Source organism: Cucurbita pepo, chromosome LG16 (assembly GCF_002806865.2).
Source record: "Cucurbita pepo subsp. pepo cultivar mu-cu-16 chromosome LG16, ASM280686v2, whole genome shotgun sequence".
Classification (NCBI taxonomy): domain Eukaryota; kingdom Viridiplantae; phylum Streptophyta; class Magnoliopsida; order Cucurbitales; family Cucurbitaceae; genus Cucurbita; species Cucurbita pepo.
In genome coordinates this window covers 6992755-7012217 of record NC_036653.1, presented here as the reverse complement: position 1 = coordinate 7012217, position 19463 = coordinate 6992755, and the positions used below count along the sequence as shown (strand labels likewise).

The 19463-nt window shown below is 39.1% G+C and overlaps 3 protein-coding genes across 5 annotated transcripts; 2 read left to right on the top strand and 1 right to left on the bottom strand.

Moving 5' to 3' along the window:
• The first annotated feature begins 61 nt into the window (after nucleotides 1-61).
• LOC111777555 (ubiquitin-activating enzyme E1 1-like) lies at nucleotides 62-8572 on the top strand. 3 transcript variants are annotated; one of them, XM_023657208.1, is made up of 7 exons: nucleotides 62-310; nucleotides 576-967; nucleotides 1359-1576; nucleotides 5085-5879; nucleotides 6120-6988; nucleotides 7092-7524; nucleotides 7633-8572. In XM_023657208.1, the coding sequence occupies exons 2-7, from the start codon at nucleotides 589-591 to the stop codon at nucleotides 8227-8229; spliced, it is 3291 nt and encodes a 1096-aa protein (XP_023512976.1). In that variant the 5' UTR covers nucleotides 62-310; nucleotides 576-588; the 3' UTR covers nucleotides 8230-8572. The 3 variants fall into 3 exon arrangements, with proteins under 3 accessions (XP_023512976.1, XP_023512977.1, XP_023512974.1); XM_023657209.1 differs by having other exon boundaries at nucleotides 600-967; nucleotides 7633-8510; XM_023657206.1 differs by having other exon boundaries at nucleotides 573-967; nucleotides 7633-8510.
• Nucleotides 8573-9192: 620 nt separating this feature from the next.
• Nucleotides 9193-13965, bottom strand: LOC111777554 (LRR repeats and ubiquitin-like domain-containing protein At2g30105). Its single transcript, XM_023657205.1, has 10 exons — nucleotides 13693-13965; nucleotides 13494-13588; nucleotides 12928-13089; nucleotides 12744-12854; nucleotides 12549-12649; nucleotides 12282-12419; nucleotides 12039-12087; nucleotides 11827-11892; nucleotides 9738-9857; nucleotides 9193-9499 (listed from the first exon to the last, which is right to left on the bottom strand). The coding sequence occupies exons 1-10, from the start codon at nucleotides 13874-13876 to the stop codon at nucleotides 9389-9391; spliced, it is 1137 nt and encodes a 378-aa protein (XP_023512973.1). The 5' UTR covers nucleotides 13877-13965; the 3' UTR covers nucleotides 9193-9388.
• Nucleotides 13966-14448: 483 nt separating this feature from the next.
• Nucleotides 14449-15222, top strand: LOC111777059 (uncharacterized protein At5g39865). The gene has a single exon (XM_023656500.1). The coding sequence runs from the start codon at nucleotides 14449-14451 to the stop codon at nucleotides 15220-15222; it is 774 nt and encodes a 257-aa protein (XP_023512268.1).
• Nucleotides 15223-19463: the final 4241 nt, after the last annotated feature.

Sequence of the window (19463 nt, the reverse complement as noted above, 5' to 3'; positions counted from 1 at the left end):
CTTACCGTACCGAAGCATTTCTCTTTTTCCTCTTTTTCTCCCGCAATGGAGAGAGGAATAAACAGCATCTGTCCCCAATCTTCCCGAGGCCCCAAACCCTAGAGATCGATAAACCATGTCTCTGCAAAAAACCATATTTGCCCTTCTTCTCTTCCATATATGAACCCTTTTCACCTTCCATTTCCTCTCCAAGAAACCTCTGGATTCCACCTCAATTCCAAGAGCTTTAACCGTCTTCATCGCCACTGCGCCACATCCCCCATTTCCCCCTTCAGATTCCTTCCTTCATCTTCGTTTACGCTCCTAATCGGTACGTTTCCTTCTCCCTTTTTCTCTTAATTAATCTCCTTTTCTCTCTCTTTTTTGTTTTTGTTTTCGTTGTTCCTTTCTACTTTCAAATCTGTGCCCATTTCCTGGATCATGTGGCCTGAGCTAGGGTTTATCGGTCTTCCTCCGATCGGTGATCTTTTAGTGTTTCGAGAGGTTTATGGCGGAGTTCTTGATGAATTATTTCTGGGTTTTGTTGTATTGCTTGTTTTCTTCATCATGCTGAGGTCTTTTGGGGTTTTCAGCAGCCTACTGCACTTTATGCTTCCCAGGAAGAGAGCTGGTGAAGAAGGTGTGGCTGTAGAAGAAAAAACTGATAACAGCAGCAGCAGTAACAACAACAACAACAACAGCAACAGCAACAACAGCGTTCGCAACGAGGGTGCGTCTCTGATCAAGAAGCAGCGGATCGATTCCGACTCCAACGCCAACAGTAAGGTAGCTGCCGTTGCCACCGGTGCTAACAACATCGTGTACGACGGTGCATCGTTGATCATGGCCTCTGCTAATTCTAATCCGCCGGATATTGATGAGGATCTGCATAGCCGACAACTTGCTGTGTATGGCCGCGAAACCATGCGGAAGCTTTTTGCGTCCAATGTCCTCATTTCGGGGATGCAAGGTCTTGGCGCTGAGATTGGTAAATACTGACGGAACTCCTTTTTTTTTTTTTGCTAATTTTGCCTATACTGATCCGCTCCCTTGCATGTTTAGGATCTGGTACCTGTGTCTTTTTGTTTTTGGCCATGCTAGGTGTTCATTAATAACTAACGAGCATCTGACGGTCGACCTTTTTGGCTTAAAATGTCAACTCCTATATATATGTGTGTGTGTATATATATTTACATTGAAGCGAATTCTCTTGGTCTTTCATTAGAGCTGATTGTGCTTTCGGTTTTTGCTTGATCTTGTGATCTTATTTGGATTTGATTTGCGAGGAGATTATCTTCATGCTTGCTTACTTTTGGCTCTTAATGTTTAGTTCTTAAATTTTCTATTTTAATGATGATTTATTGCGTCTCTTTCTGCAGCAAAGAATGTTATTCTTGCTGGGGTGAAGTCTGTGACCTTGCATGACGAAGGTATAGTGGAGCTATGGGATCTGTCTAGTAATTTTGTGTTCTCAGAGAGTGATATTGGCAAAAACAGAGCACTTGCCTCTGCTCAGAAGTTGCAAGATCTCAACAATTCTGTCATTGTACACACCTCGATGACTAAGTTAGTGAAAGAACAACTTTCCGAATTTGAGGTATTCTATCTTTATGCATATCTTTTACTCATTTCTTTAAGGAGTGGTTAGACTCATCATATACTACATGTGCTAATGCGAAGAATTGTGAGTCAAAGGATGTGTTCCTAAAAAAACGCATCCATTGGAATTGGAAGCCTAGCTTATTAAAACCGTTTGATACATTATATGCGAAATAAGAAGTTTAGTGACAAGGCCTACACTTCACTTCCAAATGTTCATATTTCTCTATTATTTTGTCTGGAATTTTGTTTAGAACTGTAGAAGTTATGGTAATCTAATTTGAGAATCCCACATGACCTTCTGATGAAGGTCAATTGGTATTCTCCTCACTTTATTTGTTTATAATTGTGAGCTTATGTCTTAGATTCTTGTATCATGTATCATTTTTATGTTACAACCATAGTAGACTGTTTCTTTATATTAGTAGACTGTTTCTTTATATTAGCCTACTGAGCACAAGAGTCAGGTAGATCATCTCCAAAGTTACCATTTGAAATGGTGATGATACCTTCCCATACTCCTGAACTGCATCCTGATGTCAAAGTTCAATTTGATTTTAGAAATCCCACCAAAATTTTCAATGCACAAAAATGATCCAATGAGAGAGCCTTTTGTTTTCTTGTGACTATTACACCAATTTGGTCGGAATGAGCATTTTGGATGTATATTTTTGTAAGTGTTGAAGCCTCAATTAGAGAACTCTAAACGACCACTGTTAACTCTTTTAGGGAGTTGCATTCTTCAAAGTGCTAGTGGTACAATGGCAATACCTTTTTTAAAAAGCCCCACCATTTTCGCGATATCATACTTGAGAAGGTTTATAGACTTCTTAAAGAATTCAATAGAGAAACTCTTGGGCTCCATAGCCTTACTATTCCGCTCCTTTGGACTCCATAATTTCCTACTAAGTGGAGGTGTGTTGGAGGTGCCTCCCTTGATTCAGAAGTAAGATGATGTTGCATAGTGTCACATTTGTGATATGCTTCGAAGTAAGATGATGTTGCATAGTGTCACAACCATACTATGAAGAGAGTAGGTTGTGACCCTCACGTTGAGACAAGCAAGGTGGTGACTCTCAAGAGGCTCTCATTCGGCCACGCAAGGACCAATATAGAAGAATGCCATGATGCGATCGAGGAGGACGGTGCATCATTCAACACACCATATATGTGTGTATTGAAGAGGTAAAGACATAAGCAAGATAGGAACAATGAGTGGACATCAACATCACAGATAGGCTTGTTGAAGGGGGTTGGGTAGGGCCTCGGGCCTTAACCTTGAAAGTCGGGGTTCTGGAGGAAATTTGGGCATGCGATTCTAGAGTCAAATTTGTCCATAGGAAATATGAAAGCCCATCAAATTTGGTATCAATCGAACATTGGACGGATGCCCCACGACACTGTATGTTCGTTCACCAAAATCATGTTTACACCGCCAGTTTGGAAATGCCTCAAATTGTACTATAGGGGAAAGCATCGTGTCAGCTCTCCACCACCCCTAGGCCCTGTGACCTATGCGAGTGTTTCGAGATGAGTGTCTCGGGCGGCTTCCTTTGAAATGGGTTTTTCAATGGCATTTTTCAGGCGGCTTCCTTTGAAATACGTTTTTCAAGGACATTTTTCAGGCGGCATGGGTGTGCCAGTATTGTGTCCCTGCCCGAGTATCGGAGGTTGGATTTTGCACCTGTCGCTATTCGGTACGATATCTGTAAATGACATGGCATGGGCACGGGAGGGCCAATGCCTCGATAAGCACCTAGATGGATGGATGTTTGGAATGTCTTGAGATTATGATCGACACGTGGGCCTATCTCGATGGCATGACCGAGTGAGTTATGATGGCCGACAACACCTTGTGACTTGAAATGACATCAAGATATATGGGGCCATGTTGTTGGGAACCAAGATGACAAAATGAGATGCGATGTTGCATTGAGAGACCTTGGCTCCGAGTAGAGGCAAGTCAGTTATGTCGCAGATGATTGAACATCGCCCAGGAAGCGTGTGTGGCCGAACAAGCTTGGATTTTGCACGATCGATGTTCGATTGGTGAAGACAAACCTCGCCTAAGGTCTGATGAAACCACAAAGTTGGACGAAATAAAAATTTGGGGCTTGAGTTCCCCTTAAGGTTGGTCGTGAGCGTGTCAAGATCATGATGCTGCACGGTTGAAAAAGTACAACCGGGACACCTAACCTCTGGATATCAAAGGCCAAATTCCTGCATTTATGGAAATTGCCATTTAATTGTAGTACTTGACTTTGAGAACATGTTGAAGGTGAACAGGGATGGGGGGTTGATTATTTGAGAAGTTTCAAATGAGTGACGTTTATTAGATTGCTCAAGGAAGGTTGGTTTGAGACGGATATTGGAGAGGTTTTGATCTCAGGCTATGTTGAAGAGGACGAGATATTGACAGTGATTTTTTCTTGGTGGTGGTTGGTTACGATTTTTTAACATCAGGGTCCGCTCTAGACAAAAATGACCCACTCTGAAATGCTCCAGTGTTCTTGAAGGCATTGAGGAGTACCTAGATTGTTCAAAAGGTGTTCTGTTCACAAAGCGATTTACTGATTTCCATTTTCTGCTCTTACTGGTGAGGGTGTTAGACATAAGCTCCGAGCATGAGTGCGTTCAGATCTAGACACTTGTACCTAAAGGTTACAAAATATTAATGAAGTCTATGCCAAGTGCTGCTTAAGATTGTACATATATTTAAATATAAACAGTATCAACTGAGTTCCATTACAGGAAATTGTTCCTGATTGATTATATCGGATTGATAAATTTCAGCCAAATGACTATTATCTTTCTACCGCTCTTCCTCAGCTTCCTTCTCTCAGAAGACCTCACCCTTGAGTTTTACTAAATGTTAAGAGTTGGGGACTTGGGAGACGATGTACAAATTTCATTCACTGTTCACTCCTACACCTAAAAGTACTGAAATTCAGAACATACTGTTTCTTATTGAAGAGAAAAATAGAAATTCCATACTAAAAATGTGGATTGGAGCTCATCAAACTACGAGGAAAACAGCTCATAAGCTCTTTCTTATTATCTGAAAATGTTAAATGAAAGAAGGTTCTTTGGGATAATTTTATTAGAGTCTCTCATTTCGTAGTTCTTTTGAGGCTATAGTTAATGTGGTTGTTTGTGGCTCTTTTCCATACCTATAGCTACTCTTCTCTTGAATTTATGAGGCCTTTTGTAATCTTGCCCTTGGAGTTCCCCCTTTCAATATCATACTAGGAACAAAATTCTTTCTTATTAAAAAGAAAAAGGAAAGGAAAACTGAAAATTTAAACGAAAAATGCAGTTTTGAGATGATAAAATCACCATAATTTTTTTTTTTTTTATCAAATTTTCAACTGGTTGCAAATTCATAGAAAGGATCATGACTTCTGGTAGTTAAAAAATATAATACATGGAGTTAACATCAATTATATGTGCTTGTTTTTCATGTATATGAGTTCCATGCACATGATGTAGCTTTTCTGTGGATGCAGGTTGTTGTTTTCACTGATACTGGCCTTGACAAGGCTATGGAATTCAATGACTTCTGTCATAACCACCAGCCTCCTATTGCATTTATCAAGACTGAAGTTAGAGGGCTCTTTGGTTCGGTATTTTGTGACTTTGGTCCTGAGTTCACTGTTTATGATGTGTATGGAGAGGACCCACACACTGGCATAATTGCGTCCATTAGCAATGACAATCCTGCACTCGTTTCCTGTGTTGATGATGAGAGGCTTGAGTTTCAGGATGGAGATCTTGTGGTGTTTTCTGAAGTTCATGGTATGACAGAGCTGAATGATGGGAAGCCGAGAAGGATTAAAAATTGCAGGGCCTATTCATTTACTCTTGAGGAGGATACTACAAACTTCGGAAGCTATGAGAAAGGTGGCATTGTCACACAGGTGAAAGAGCCCAAGATGTTGAACTTCAAGCCATTAAGAGAAGCAATCAACGATCCTGGTGACTTCCTTCTCAGTGATTTCTCTAAGTTCGATCGTCCTCCTCTCCTACACTTGGCATTCCTGGCCTTGGATAAATTCGTGACTGAGTTGGGTCGCCTACCAGTTGCTGGTTCTGAGGAGGATGCTCAGAAGCTGATTTCTGTTGCCAGTAATGTTAACGAGAGTCTAGGAGACGGGAGAGTCGAAGATATTAATCCTAAGCTTTTGAGACATTTTGCATTTGGTGCCAAGGCAGTACTGAATCCGATGGCTGCCATGTTTGGTGGTATTGTAGCTCAAGAGGTTCTCAAAGCGTGCTCTGGAAAGTTCCATCCACTTGTCCAGGTTAGTAGATTACTTATGTTTTGAGTCTGATAAATATGCCTTAACGACCTTCGTGTTGCAACGCCTTGGACCTTTTTGTTTAATGAAGTATATACAAGTTTGCATCTCTCTCTGCTTATATGAATTAGATCATAATCTATGGGAACAGCGAAGTTATTGCAATAACTCTCCCTGCATGCTGGTATTGTCATCTGGTTACTATTTCTTGCATCCTTATGGTATTTTCTTTCCGATATGCAGTTCTTCTATTTTGACTCGTTGGAGTCTCTTCCCACAGAGTCATTGGAAGCCAGTGATTTTAGACCCTTGAATAGTCGTTATGATGCACAGATTTCTGTGTTTGGGTCTAAACTCCAGAAGAAACTGGAAAATGCCAAAGTCTTTATGGTTGGATCTGGTGCTCTAGGTTGTGAGTTCTTGAAGAACCTTGCACTTATGGGAGTTTCATGTAGCAACGAAGGGAAGTTAACGATTACGGATGATGATGTAATTGAAAAAAGCAACCTTAGTCGGCAGTTCCTTTTCCGTGACTGGAACATTGGGCAGGCGAAATCTACTGTTGCTGCTTCTGCTGCTGTTGCAATTAATAAGCACCTCAACATCGAAGCTTTGCAGAATCGTGTTAGTCCCGAGACTGAAAACGTGTTCGATGATAGCTTTTGGGAGAATTTGAATGTCGTGGTTAACGCACTAGACAATGTAAATGCAAGGCTCTATGTCGATCAAAGGTGCTTATACTTCCAGAAACCACTTTTAGAATCTGGAACTCTTGGTGCTAAATGCAATACTCAAATGGTCATTCCTCACCTGACTGAAAACTATGGGGCATCAAGAGACCCCCCTGAGAAACAAGCGCCCATGTGCACTGTGCATTCGTTTCCACATAATATCGATCACTGTTTGACATGGGCTCGATCCGAGTTTGAGGGCTTGCTTGAGAAGACTCCTACTGATGTGAACGCTTATCTATCAAATCCCAGTGAATACACTTCTGCAATGATGAATGCTGGTGATGCTCAGTCTAGGGACACTTTAGAGCGCATTCTCGAGTGTCTTGATAGAGAAAGATGCGAGACGTTTGAAGACTGCATCACGTGGGCTCGCTTGAAGTACTGTTCTTCATATTCTCAACTCTCATCTGTCTCCATTTAACTTTTGATTTTCAGTTGTTTAATGTTATTGATTCCTGTTGTGATATTAAAACTTTGACAGGTTTGAAGATTATTTTTCGAACCGTGTAAAGCAGTTGATATACACATTTCCTGAAGATGCTGTAACTAGCAATGGGGCACCATTCTGGTCTGCCCCAAAGAGATTTCCCCATCCACTCCAGTTTTCAACTGCCGATCAAAGCTACCTTCATTTTGTTTTGGCGGCGGCTATACTAAGAGCAGAATCATATGCCATCCGGATTCCTGACTGGGTTAAGAACCCCACGAAATTGGCCGATGCAGTTGACCGAGTTATGGTACCAGATTTTATGCCCAAAAAGGATGCCAAGATTGTGACTGATGAGAAGGCTACCAGTCTCTCTACAGCATCGGTTGACGATGCGGCCGTTATCCACGACCTGGTGAACAAATTGGAGGATACACGCAGGAAGCTACCAGAGGGATTCAGGATGAAACCGATCCAGTTTGAAAAGGTTGTTCGTTAGAGGATTTATTGATATTGTTATGTGTGATAAAAAAATATTTCTGGAGATCTTAGAATCAATGGTGTAAATCTAACTAGCTTAGTTTGGATGGTGCAGGATGATGATTCGAATTTCCATATGGATCTCATAGCTGGGCTGGCTAACATGAGAGCGAGGAATTACAGCATTCCTGAAGTAGACAAGTTGAAAGCCAAGTTCATTGCTGGAAGGATCATCCCCGCCATTGCTACCTCTACTGCAATGGCTACAGGTCTCGTCTGCCTCGAACTGTACAAAGTTCTAGATGGCGGTCACAAGGTGGAGGATTACCGCAACACGTTTGCAAACCTTGCGTTGCCTCTGTTCTCCATGGCCGAGCCAGTCCCGCCCAAGGTCATTAAGCACCGGGACATGAGCTGGACTGTCTGGGACAGATGGATCATCAAAGACAACCCTACACTCAGACAACTTATTGAATGGTTGAAGAACAAGGGATTGAATGCCTACAGCATCTCGTGCGGTAGCTGTCTCCTGTACAATAGTATGTTCCCTCGACACAGAGATCGAATGGACAAGAAGGTAGTTGATTTAGCTCGAGATGTTGCCAAGGTGGAACTGCCTCCATACCGTCGACATTTGGATGTTGTCGTAGCATGCGAGGATGACGAGGATAATGATATTGACATCCCTCTGGTGTCGGTTTACTTCCGTTAGGTTCTCTTCTTCGCGGGATCGTTCTTCGACTTTGATCAGACATTGTTTTACAGTCTTTTAAAAGTTTAGTACTCCAGAGCTCCGAGAGTATTCAAATATTAAATGGGCGGACGCAGGTCACGTATTCATATAAGAACTTGGAAGGAACCTTGATTTGTGCAAAATATAATATACCCTTAACGTATGGGTTGGTTGGAGTTAAATCTCCACCAATCTCACTGGCTTTGGGATGTTTGTGGTTCCTCGCACAAGGTTAAGTTCATAGTGCTTTTTCTCTGCTTTACAACACCTTTTCCTCCCTTTCCTCATGGTTGCAATGATATTAACATCCTCATTTCTCGCTTGTTTAAGAGTTCTGATTGGCCTTCGTCAAAGTCTATTTACTGTGAATTAAATGTTTCAAATTGGAGTTTAATCTGTTCTTGGAAATAGACAAGTATTTGATTTTTTTTTCGGAAAAATCAACTCTTGGGGAGGAGAACTAATCAAACAAATCAACCCTTTGTAAGGGTGTGGAAACCTTCTCCTAAAGCCTTGAGGGAAAGCCCGAAAGGAGTTTTAAAGCCTTGAGGGAAAGCCCGAAAGGAGTTTTAAAGCCTTGAGGGAAAGCCCGAAAGGAGTTTTAAAGCCTTGAAGGAAAAAGCCCGAAAGGGAAAGTCCAAAGAGGACAATATCTGCTAGCCGTGGAAAGCTTTGAGGGGAAGCCCGAAAGGGAAAGCCCAAAGAGGACAATATCTGCCCGCCGTGGAGGGAAAGCCCAAAGAGAACCGGCTAGAATTTGAGTTGTCTAAATTGGGTCAAAACTAAGAAAATTAATTTTTTTTTAGAACTTCATTTTGTTTTTAAAATTTTGGCAAATAGAAAATTAAAAAAAAAAAAAAAAAAAGTGAAAACAATCTTAATTTTGAAAAAGAAAAGTAAAAAAAAAATGTTTTTTTAAAAGTATAAAAGGCACATCCATGATTGACGGTCCATGCCATCCCAAATAATTGGCCAACAATCTTTTTCAACGGCACAATATAACAAGTGTAGTTGAGTTGACTGAAAACTTCTGGTTTCAGGTAGGACCAAGAATGGTCGCATTAATTTAACCGACTGTAATTTAAAGAATAACCGAGACAGTTGTTACATACATGTTAACTTCAAAAGCAATGAGGCATCAATGTTTATCAGCACCTTCATCAAAATCAGCCTGCCTCATTACCCGAAAATCGAGTTGTTTCTGATGCTTCAAACGTCGACGTTCATCAAAAGCTTCCCATCCTTCATACTGTCACAAAAGGTACTCAGATTATTCAAGAGTCCTAAATTGATCCAAACTAATAGAGAAAAAAATTCCAAGTACGACTACCTCCATTCAATCTCTACCATAATAAAAAAGCACTAAGGAAATGTTTTGAGTTGATGAAATAAAATAAAACATCATTCAAAGAGGTGTCAAATCTTGAATGTGGTGAGTATGTACTGCGTATAAATCTTTTGAAACTAATTGCAGCATGAGCACACACCTGTCGGAGGAGGTCTATGGTGATTTCTGTGTTGTGGAGATCGAGTGTAGATAGGTGGATGCACATCTTAAATAATGTACAAGGTAGGGACCTTAGGCCATTATGACTGAGGTGCAAAGCCTGCAACGCATGACAGAATAATTAAGACAGGAATCTTCTATTGAAGTTTGTACAAACCTTACCCCCAGCTCATATACCTACTACATTTGTTGGGAGTCAGATATGTTCATGGAAAATTCTGATTGTGAGAAATTAGGAGCAAGATTTAGCGTAGTCTACTAAAATCACGAAAGTGTTAATGTGTTTCTCAACATGTCATCACAGAATATAAATTAGAATAGATTTTTAATTAGTTCTCAAATGTTTTTCACTTCACAAAAACTGTTCAGATAAGAGATTTCATAATATAGACGAGCCATTATAATAAAATGTAAGAAGAGAACAAAATATGTTACTTTTTAGTTCGTTTTCCCTTTCTGTTTACTGTAGATTTAACCCACTACAGTAGATGGCTCTTGTGAGTCAAATTTTCATGAGCCTACAGTTGAGGGAAGTGGTGAAATGTTAAATGATCAAAGTTTCCCGAACTAACAGTTGGCCAAATATGATTCAACAGCCATTATTTTCATATTGTATGCAGCTCGTTGGAATGTCCCTTAAAGAAGAGGAAGTTCGAAAGTCTATTAAGAAAACCCATCATCACCTAATGGTTAAAGAAGCAATTCACGAACTTAGATGTTTTTCTGAAGTTGCAATTTAAGCTATGATAGTCACATATCTAAGATAACATAATCTTTTTAATGCCGAGTTTCAAGGTCACGAGCTTATCCAGTGAAATTAGTTTAGGTTACTAGGTTGGGAGTATGCTCTGTGGAAACTTACGTCTCATTCAAAACACCTGACCTAGTGGTTTGTATCAGCAGTTGCTGAGGTTCGATAGATCAGAGCCTTATCCAATTTCCCCTTGCCAGGCTTTTTTCACCGGACAAAAGCAATTGGAAATAGAACTCTTGAGGAAGATTGGAGAAAAAGGATGAAGAAAGGCCAATTCTCAAGCTGGGTCAGATTTTAGCGTCAAGAAGTATTCAATCAAAGTTATTGATAAGGATCATGATGTTCTAGATGTTCCAACTGAACCTATTACACGATCAAAGGCCAAGAACATTCAATATTCAACTACAAAATTGGATAGGTTCGGTTCAACCTCCATTTCATGTATTACAAGTTGACTCGGTTGAGGAAGAACCATTTGGAGCTTTGAAAGTCGGCATTTGTAAGGTTGAAGTGGAGCATGAGGTTAACACAAATAGCACTTGATGAATAACTTCTTTGAAGATTTTATTTATTATTTTAATTTCACAGCGGGGTAGTGGAGAGTTACCATGCTTGTCAATCATGGCCATAGCCATAACTCCTTTTAATGGGCATTTGAAGGGTAGCCAATCATGGTCTAACTTCTTTTAGTGACATTTGAAGGGTTGGAGGTTTCTTTTATGGAGAGGCTATAAATACCCACGTAATTGACATGTCAAAATCAAATTTTGGATTATTAAAATTTAGCTCTCAAGTAGAAATTTGAGAATCATCTTTGTCATTTCTAAGATTTCAAGTCATTCTTGTGGTAGATTGCATCTGAGTCATTTAATCAAATCTTGATCAAATTTTACTGTGAGTGACTAACTTAGAACCAGGTTTCCAAATCTAAGATTTTTTAGCTTAAGAGGTAATATATTTCTAGCCTTATCTCTCAGATCACTGAATTTTATATAAGGAGGTATTCTTGCTTCAAGAAAAACTTGGATAGTTGGGCTCAGGATTACCTAATCAGTTACCTCCTTCTCTGCTTTAATTTTTCCTAGTAGTGATTCACATAAGCCATCACAATATTGACCAAGGTGGGTGGCTTTCAGGTTATGGTAATGCTGTTAATTCCGTAAATACTTGTCACAAATTTTGTTAAAACAGGTGGATCATTTCCCTGTATCTAGTTACAGAAAACTACTTTAAATTATCTGGAAACAGAACCAAGAAGTCTTAGGTTGAAACAGATAATAGAAACTAGATATTATAGAATGAAGTAGGTAGGAACCTTCAAATTGAGCAGACAACCTAGAGACTCGGGCAACTCCGACAGAAGATTTGATGACAGATCCACCTGTACCATAGCCAAGCATGTCAATAGAACTTTTGGGGGGCCGGGGGGTGGCAGAGGAGGGGGGGAATGTTGGGAATCAATACTTCCTAGACTAGTAAGAAGAGAAGAGTATGAAAGAAAGGTTCTTTTAAGCACAAGTCTTGTACCTCTGTAAGAGAACTACATTCCCCTATAGTTGAAGGAACAATGCTCATCCTGAGCCATGTATGAAGAGATGCATTAATAATAGATAACAGTGGACAGATTAATTTACATTAAATATAGGAAATGTTGAACTATCTGCACCACGAGAAAAAAAAAGTATAAATTATTTATAAGAAACCACTACACCACAGTTATAAAGATTTATTGATGAGGAATTTGTTCAAGTATATGCCACTTGGTGTTACCTATTATTGCTGACTTTCAAAACTTCAAGTCGGGTCAAAAATCTTATTTCATCTGGGAGACTCATCAGCTTGTTATTAGCCACATGCAGTTGCTTTAGTGAAGTTAGACTGCCAAGTGCAGAAGGCAAAGTAGTTAACCTGCATCAACCAGCTTAATTGATGTTAATGAGTACAGGTTCATATAGTACAGTTTACTTGAGCATTTTGTATTCTGATATTGCAAAAATTAGATAGCCACTAATCCTTGAAACAACTGAAGCTACTTACAGATTATGGGAGAGAGATAAAACTGTTAGATGCTTCAAAAACGCTAATCCGTCCCAACTTATAGACTCTTCAGATATCTCATTAACATTCAGTAATAATTTCTGCAGATTATGATAAAATTGGAGAGATTTTACAAAGAGGAATCTAAACCACTCAAATGAAAAGGTGAAAAAGGTAGTCAGAGATTAACTTCACCTGCATTGAACTTAGACAGCCAACTTGAGAAGGAACATGGTTAATAGAGTTGTGGCTCAAATCAAGAACTCTCGCTGAAGTTTCACAAGACCACACTTCATTGGGAATTGCCTATGAGAGGTTCCAATGAATTCAGAATCACAAACTTGTTTTGTTTTGCGAGAAACGATGGTTTGTTCTATACCTTCAAATTGCTGTCAGATAACGCTATCACTCCAGTCGCCTTCCATCTTTCCAACCGGCTTTTATCTACAGAGACACGCTGCTTAACATCAACCAATTTATTTTCATTTTGTATACTCCTTTCTCTGGGACGAGGCTTCGCTTCACGCAGGATTGGGCCACCCTATGCAATCAAATCCAAGGAGTAAAAACTAATGTGCTATTTCTTTCAGAAGGAGCACGACAATTTATGTCTTTGGGTTACTCGAGACAAATTCTTCTGTTCTTACTGCCAAATTCCCAATCTCAAATCCAGCACTGTTCAAATGAAAACATCTAACGCTATAGATTCCGTTTACTTTTCGGCCACACAGAATATTGATGAATCCACAATTTTTAACAGAAAAATCATCTTTCTCGCAGTTCTAACGAATTAACCCTAAGAACTGCGAAAAGTGGGAGACATGGCATGTAACTTCCTCAAACGCATTTTATAGGTGAAATCACAATAAAGATTTAGCAAAATTGAAATCCAGATGCAAGAAAGAAGACTTCAATTGAAGAAAAGAATATGGAAAAACCAACTACCCCTTGGTGCAGTCCCTGAGAAGCCATGAGCATCATTTTCGCTCCATTAGCCACCTCCGACGCCGCCAATGTCATTTCATCGGCCAAAACCTTCCCTGAAATCACATATAATGAACTTCTCAAAATCCTAATCCATCTTTCTCAGACAAATTATTTCCACCAAACGCATGTGCATACAGATAGAGACAGAATCCACAACCTTTGAAGATGAGCTTCTGGCCACGAGGTAGGACGTTGGTTAAAGGTTGAAGAAGCGATTTCAGATCCTTCACGGTAGAATCGCAGGGAATAGTAATCGGTATCGACTTTCCAGTGAACTTAACGTTGATTGCAATGGACTTTCCATTACCTTCAGAAGTAGCCGCCATCGCTCCGACCTCCATTTCTGGTTCGCGCCCTGGCTGAGAGGAGCCTCGGTGCGTTCCTCCAGAGCGAAGACGATGATTAGTTGGTGAAGCAACTACTTTCTCTTCTTACTAATTTCTTCCAATTTTATTTATTTATTTATTTATGATTTTTCCTTAATTATCTTTTTAAATTTTATTTACAATTATAAAGCACTTCTAATTATCTGTACATCACATGATTAATTATTGCTAATTGACCTTGAAATTATGATTAGTGTTTCATAATTACGACCTCTCGTAAAACAAACCGCCTTTCCTTTTCAAACCGCGACATTCTACAATAACCCTTCGTCTCCAATCTTCGTCCTCTCTTTTCCCTTTTTAATCTCTTCTCTCTCTAAGCTAAAAGTGAAAAATGTCTGATTCATCTGCGAATCCACCATTTTTTTCAGCTCTTTTTTGAATCAGAAGGCTTCGGTTCAAGCAATCGAGAAGTTCTTGTGCATTTTTCGCTGCCGTACGGTGTAATTTGTTGTTCTACTGGTTTTCGCTTTGTATTTCCGGCGAGAAGGGGAGATTTGGTTGCCGTCATCGGAATTCCGGCCTCAATGTGGCGGTCGTGGAGGAAATCGATTGTTCAGATTCCTGATAAGAACTCGCAGGCGTCTCCGTTCTCTTGCTCCTCTTTCAAAGACGTTCAAGAACTTTTCGCTGACGAAACCGCTAAACCTACTTCTAGAAAGGCCTCATTAATATTCCATCGAGTCCGATTTGTTAATTCCTTGCTCAAAGCGTGGTCAAATCTCCCGCCGGATGGTCAATCGCAGCTACGATTTCAGCCTGAGACCGAACCGGTCCTCAAGTTTCTAGACCTTAAATCGACTAAATCGCCGCCGGTTCCGCCGCGATCCGAGGCTGCACCTGTTTCGGATAAGCGAATAGTGGTTTATTTCACGAGCCTACGCATTGTGAGGTCCACTTTCGAGGACTGTCGGACTGTCCGCTCAATACTGCGAGGGTTTCGCGTTTCGATCGACGAACGAGATCTGTCGATGGATTCGGGATTTCTGGCCGAGTTACAGCAGATACTTGGAAAAAAGGAGTTGGCCTTGCCGACGGTTTTCATCGGCGGCGAATACATCGGCGGGGCGGAGGAAATCAGGCGGCTACACGAGAGCGGCGAGCTGAAGAAGCTGATTGAAGGGCTGCCGACGGCGGATTCCGGCGTGTGTGAGGTCTGCGGCGGCTATAGGTTCGTTCTGTGTGAAGAATGCTATGGAAGCCACAAATTGTTCACGGAGAAAAGTGGGTTCAAGACGTGTACGGCTTGCAACGAGAACGGATTAATCAGGTGCCATTCTTGCTCTTCTGCAACATTCTGAATCATTCTGATCCCTTCTCTTCAGATAATTTAAAGAAGAAAATGATGAAAGGGAAAAGAAATCATCCCCAATAAAGGAAACCCCCCAGAAAAAGAGGCAACTAATTTTCATTGACCAATTTTTGGTTCTTTTTTCATTTCTTGGATCAGTTCTTAACATTTTTGTATCTAAAAAGTAGCTTTTAACGAGTTTAGCATCTTCTTATTAAGCTGCCGCCATAGAATTCTCTGGTAATATTGTTGTTTGCAGAAGAAATCATCACAAAAATGGCTTCATTTCCTCCCCTTTTCCCCCTGAAAATGTTCATTTCTAGTATGAATTCGTGATACCTAGCCTTGATTTCAAGTATGATAAGCAGCATGTTTAGAATTATGAGTTCCATTGCCACTGGAATTGAGCTGGGGCTGGCCTTGATTTGTGGTGGGAAGAACATCATTTTTGTTTTGCTTGTAAAACCAGAGAGAGGTGTAGGAAGTTGGCTGTACAGCTACAGTGGCAAATAATTGATTCATAATTTTGGGGAAAATTTTAAGGCCTTGTTGATATATTTTAAAGAAACAAAGTTTTGGTTGTTTCTATTGGTCTCTTATTTTCGACTCTGGTTGTCGCCATAACTTGAACTCATTCACTAGGTCGTTTCTTGAAACGTGTTCATTCTCATTTGTGCCTATGTATAACATTCATAGTTACAACTATACCCGTACGTAAAGAGACGAGAGAGCAGGAAAAGTTGGAAACTCTTACTCTTGGAATGATATCAAATACTCTTACATTTCATTTATATTGGGGTGACTCGACCAATTACATGAGGAGTAATTTGACAATATTTATCTCGTGGGTATAAAGGAAAACACGAGAATTGCTTGTTCTCATAGCTCATCTTTCAAACCTTGTGTCAATAACGAGGTCAACCACTGACAAACATGTAGATCAACTCAGCCAAAATGTGAAACCGTATGCCATGCCGGAAATGGAGAGCTCAACTCTTCATGCAGCTCTCCTTGACATATCTAACCGGTTTTAGAATAATGTGGTCAATCGAGAGAGACATTTAGGAAGCTTCTTTTTCAAACTTGACAACTACTTAGAATAAATAGAGGAAAAAAAACTATATTTTTCTTCTCTTTTTGTCTTCGTCTGTCCTACTCATCGTTAACTAAATAGGATCGACATGAAACTCCTACGGACCGACTAGGCGGGTGTTTTCTCATCCCAACGTAACACACCGCTAATTTAAAACGAAGAGAAATAAAGTTACGAGTACTTTTCACGTCACAGCACATCTCTTTCTCTTAGTTCAACCAATCTTTGTAAGTACAATTAAAACCGACTCTCCAATAGTTGTAATAGGTTAAGTAGCGATAATAATAATAGGGCATAGCGTTGTTCGAGTCCATCTTTGTTCTCTTATATGAATCTTCATGGCGTCAAATGTAAAAGCCCAAATTTTTGTACAATAATTCATGTTTCACATTACTTTGCAGGTGAAACCACCAAATTTAAAGCTACTTAAATATATTGTTTTAATTACTATTTAAAATTAATTTATGATTCATAAGTTCGAGGTTTTTATTTTTTTTTTTTAATTTTTGTCGGGAGTTTAATGTAAGGTAGAAATCAAGATTTGAACGTCAAACGTGCCCATCAAAACAAATTAAGTTATTTGACAACAAAAAAAAACACTAACAGGGTTGGTGAGTACCATACTGCATCGTATTCGAAATGGGCTTGAAAAAGGATCCACGATTCGCCTTTTGCACCAATGAAAAACTGGGCTTGGATCAAGGTGGCCCAATAAAAGAGTTGACGAAGGGGATGAGCCAAACAATGAGTCTACTGGACACGGTTCAACTAGTGGATACTCTTACAATACCTTCCAGGTTTCCCTAAGAAAAGTCCAAAGAGGACAATATCTGCTAACAGTGGGTTTGGACTGTTACGAATAATATTAGGGTAAGTCACTGGACGATGCGAGACACTAGTCAAAGTAGGGCTAGACGCTGTCCATAATAGACACGTTTTAAAACTGCGAGACTGATGACGATACATAACAGGCTAAAGCGGACAATATTTACTACTGATAGATTTGAGCTGTTACAATATTCTTACCCTAGAAGCACCGGATATTGTCGATTGAAGAGAAACAAATACAAACAACTGATACAACCATATACATTAAGAGTCTCATGAGATTAGGTCTTCAAAATTTGAAACAAAAATTAGACCAAACAAGACCCGCTCCACCTTAATTCATACAAAAATTGTACGAAGACATGTTCAAAAGGAAAAATTGTCGAACGTGAATAGAATGGAAAAGTAAAAAGACAAAAATGCCCCTTTAAAACTTTTGTTTTATTCATTCATCCTTATTTAGAAAGGTGGGTTGAATTGTCAATTTAGTGGCATTGCTTCATTTTCCATTTGAGCTTATTACCTCTCCCACCCTCCTTCACCTAAATGTTGGCCTTTTCTCCATCTTTGGCTTATCTTCCTATCTAAAAATTTCTTTAATTTCCTTATAATTAATAAAATAAAATAAATAAATAAAAGTTAATGAATCCACCGGTAGCCGGTGACATGTAGCCATCTGAAGAACATGGGCAGTCAAATTCTGAGAAAGCTCTGTCTTTACAATCTTACCCTTTTTTCTTTACGTAAATTCTACGCCATGCCTTTTCTTATGCTAAAATTTTCATTTTCATTTAATTAATTAATTAGTTTTTATTGGTCTTTTTTAACCGGAGTGTTCATCTGATTTGAGAATTCGATCAATTCACTTGGGTTCGAGGAGGTTGACATTTTTTAGTCAACTTCTCTCTACCCGATAGTTATATGGTGTAAGTCGTTGTTGTTGCCTTTTTGCTTGCATCACATATAACACCGATTTCAAAACTCTCTGCCCCCGTTTTCTAAAACTTTCTTCTTGAACCGAGGCTAGAGGTTTGAGCATACGTCGCTGGGCCGTAGGTGACACAAGAATGAATTGGCTTAACTTACTTCTTGTTGGGGAGTGAGTGCCGCACAATCGCAAGTTTGCTCATTTTATACTGTGGATAAGTAAAAATTTTAAAATAATTAATAAAACATCAATTTGACAACTCAACTCGAAAATAGAGGGTTGAGCTTTGAACTCTATTCGGGTTGATCGGATCGTCAATCCAACCAATCTAAAATTTTAGATTGGTTCAAAGTATTTTTTCAACCCAACTAACCGTGAAAACAGGGTTGTGGGAGAGCAATACAAGCACAGTGCTGCTAGGTGAAGCGGTGAAGTGCTGCATTCTAGATGGCAAGAGTCCAGTATCGAAAGCATCACTTGCTTACGCTCTGACCCGAGTAGCAAGGGGCACGTGGAATCCCGTGTGAATCCGCAAGGACCACCTTGCAAGGCTAAATACTCATAGGTGACTGATAGTGAAGTAGTACCGTGAGTGAAGGGCGAAAAGAACCCCATCAGAGAGTAAAATAGAACATGAAACCGTAAGCTTTCAAGCAGTGGGAGGAGACCAGGACTCTGACCGCATGCCTGTTGTTGACTGAAATAGTCAACTTGTCGGGTTTTACGCATTTCCAAATTAATTTATGGAAAAATTGAGATTTGTAGTAAATTAATTTGACTATGGGAGGTGTTAAGACAATATGATTGGTGGGAAACAGATTAAATTAAATTAAATTAAATTATTAAAATAAAAAAAAAAAGATTTTATAATAATTTAAGGGCTCGGGTCGCTGTCGATTTTGACTTTTTCAAGATATTTCTTCACTTGAAATTGAAAGAAATAAGGATAATATTAAAAAAGAATTAATTTTATTTTTGTATGTAAATAATTAATTCAATCTTACCAAACAATCAAGCTCTCAAAGACGTAAATTTAAAATTTTCCTATAAATAAATTATTTATTTCCACTATTTTCACTCGATTTTATTTAAAATCAATTCAAAATAATTTTCCTAAATAAGTAGAAAAAAACTGAAAAAAACACCATTATCTATTTTATTTTTATAATTCTTCCTAATTTGCAAAAATAACTTCTTTTGAATATTAATTATTAATTTGTGTATTAATGTCTTAATATAAAATATTTATTATTTCTGAAAAAGGTATACAGACAATTATAAAAATCATTTAGATTAAAAATAAATAAATATATATAAGAGGAATAAAATAAAAATAATAAATACCCTGAAAATACAAAAAACCGACAAATTATATATAATCATTATTTAGAAAGAATGGTTT

Coding starts and splice junctions, on each gene's coding strand:
- LOC111777555 (XM_023657208.1), top strand. CDS start 589: ATGCTTCCCAGGAAGAGAGCTGGTGAAGAAGGTGTGGCTGTAGAAGAA. Junction 968..1,358: donor AGGTCTTGGCGCTGAGATTG/GTAAATACTGAC, acceptor CTCTTTCTGCAG/CAAAGAATGTTATTCTTGCT. Junction 7,525..7,632: donor AACCGATCCAGTTTGAAAAG/GTTGTTCGTTAG, acceptor TGGATGGTGCAG/GATGATGATTCGAATTTCCA.
- LOC111777554 (XM_023657205.1), bottom strand. CDS start 13,876: ATGGAGGTCGGAGCGATGGCGGCTACTTCTGAAGGTAATGGAAAGTCC. Junction 13,090..13,493: donor CTCAGGGACTGCACCAAGGG/GTAGTTGGTTTT, acceptor TTGATTGCATAG/GGTGGCCCAATCCTGCGTGA. Junction 12,855..12,927: donor TATCTGACAGCAATTTGAAG/GTATAGAACAAA, acceptor AACCTCTCATAG/GCAATTCCCAATGAAGTGTG.
- LOC111777059 (XM_023656500.1), top strand. CDS start 14,449: ATGTGGCGGTCGTGGAGGAAATCGATTGTTCAGATTCCTGATAAGAAC.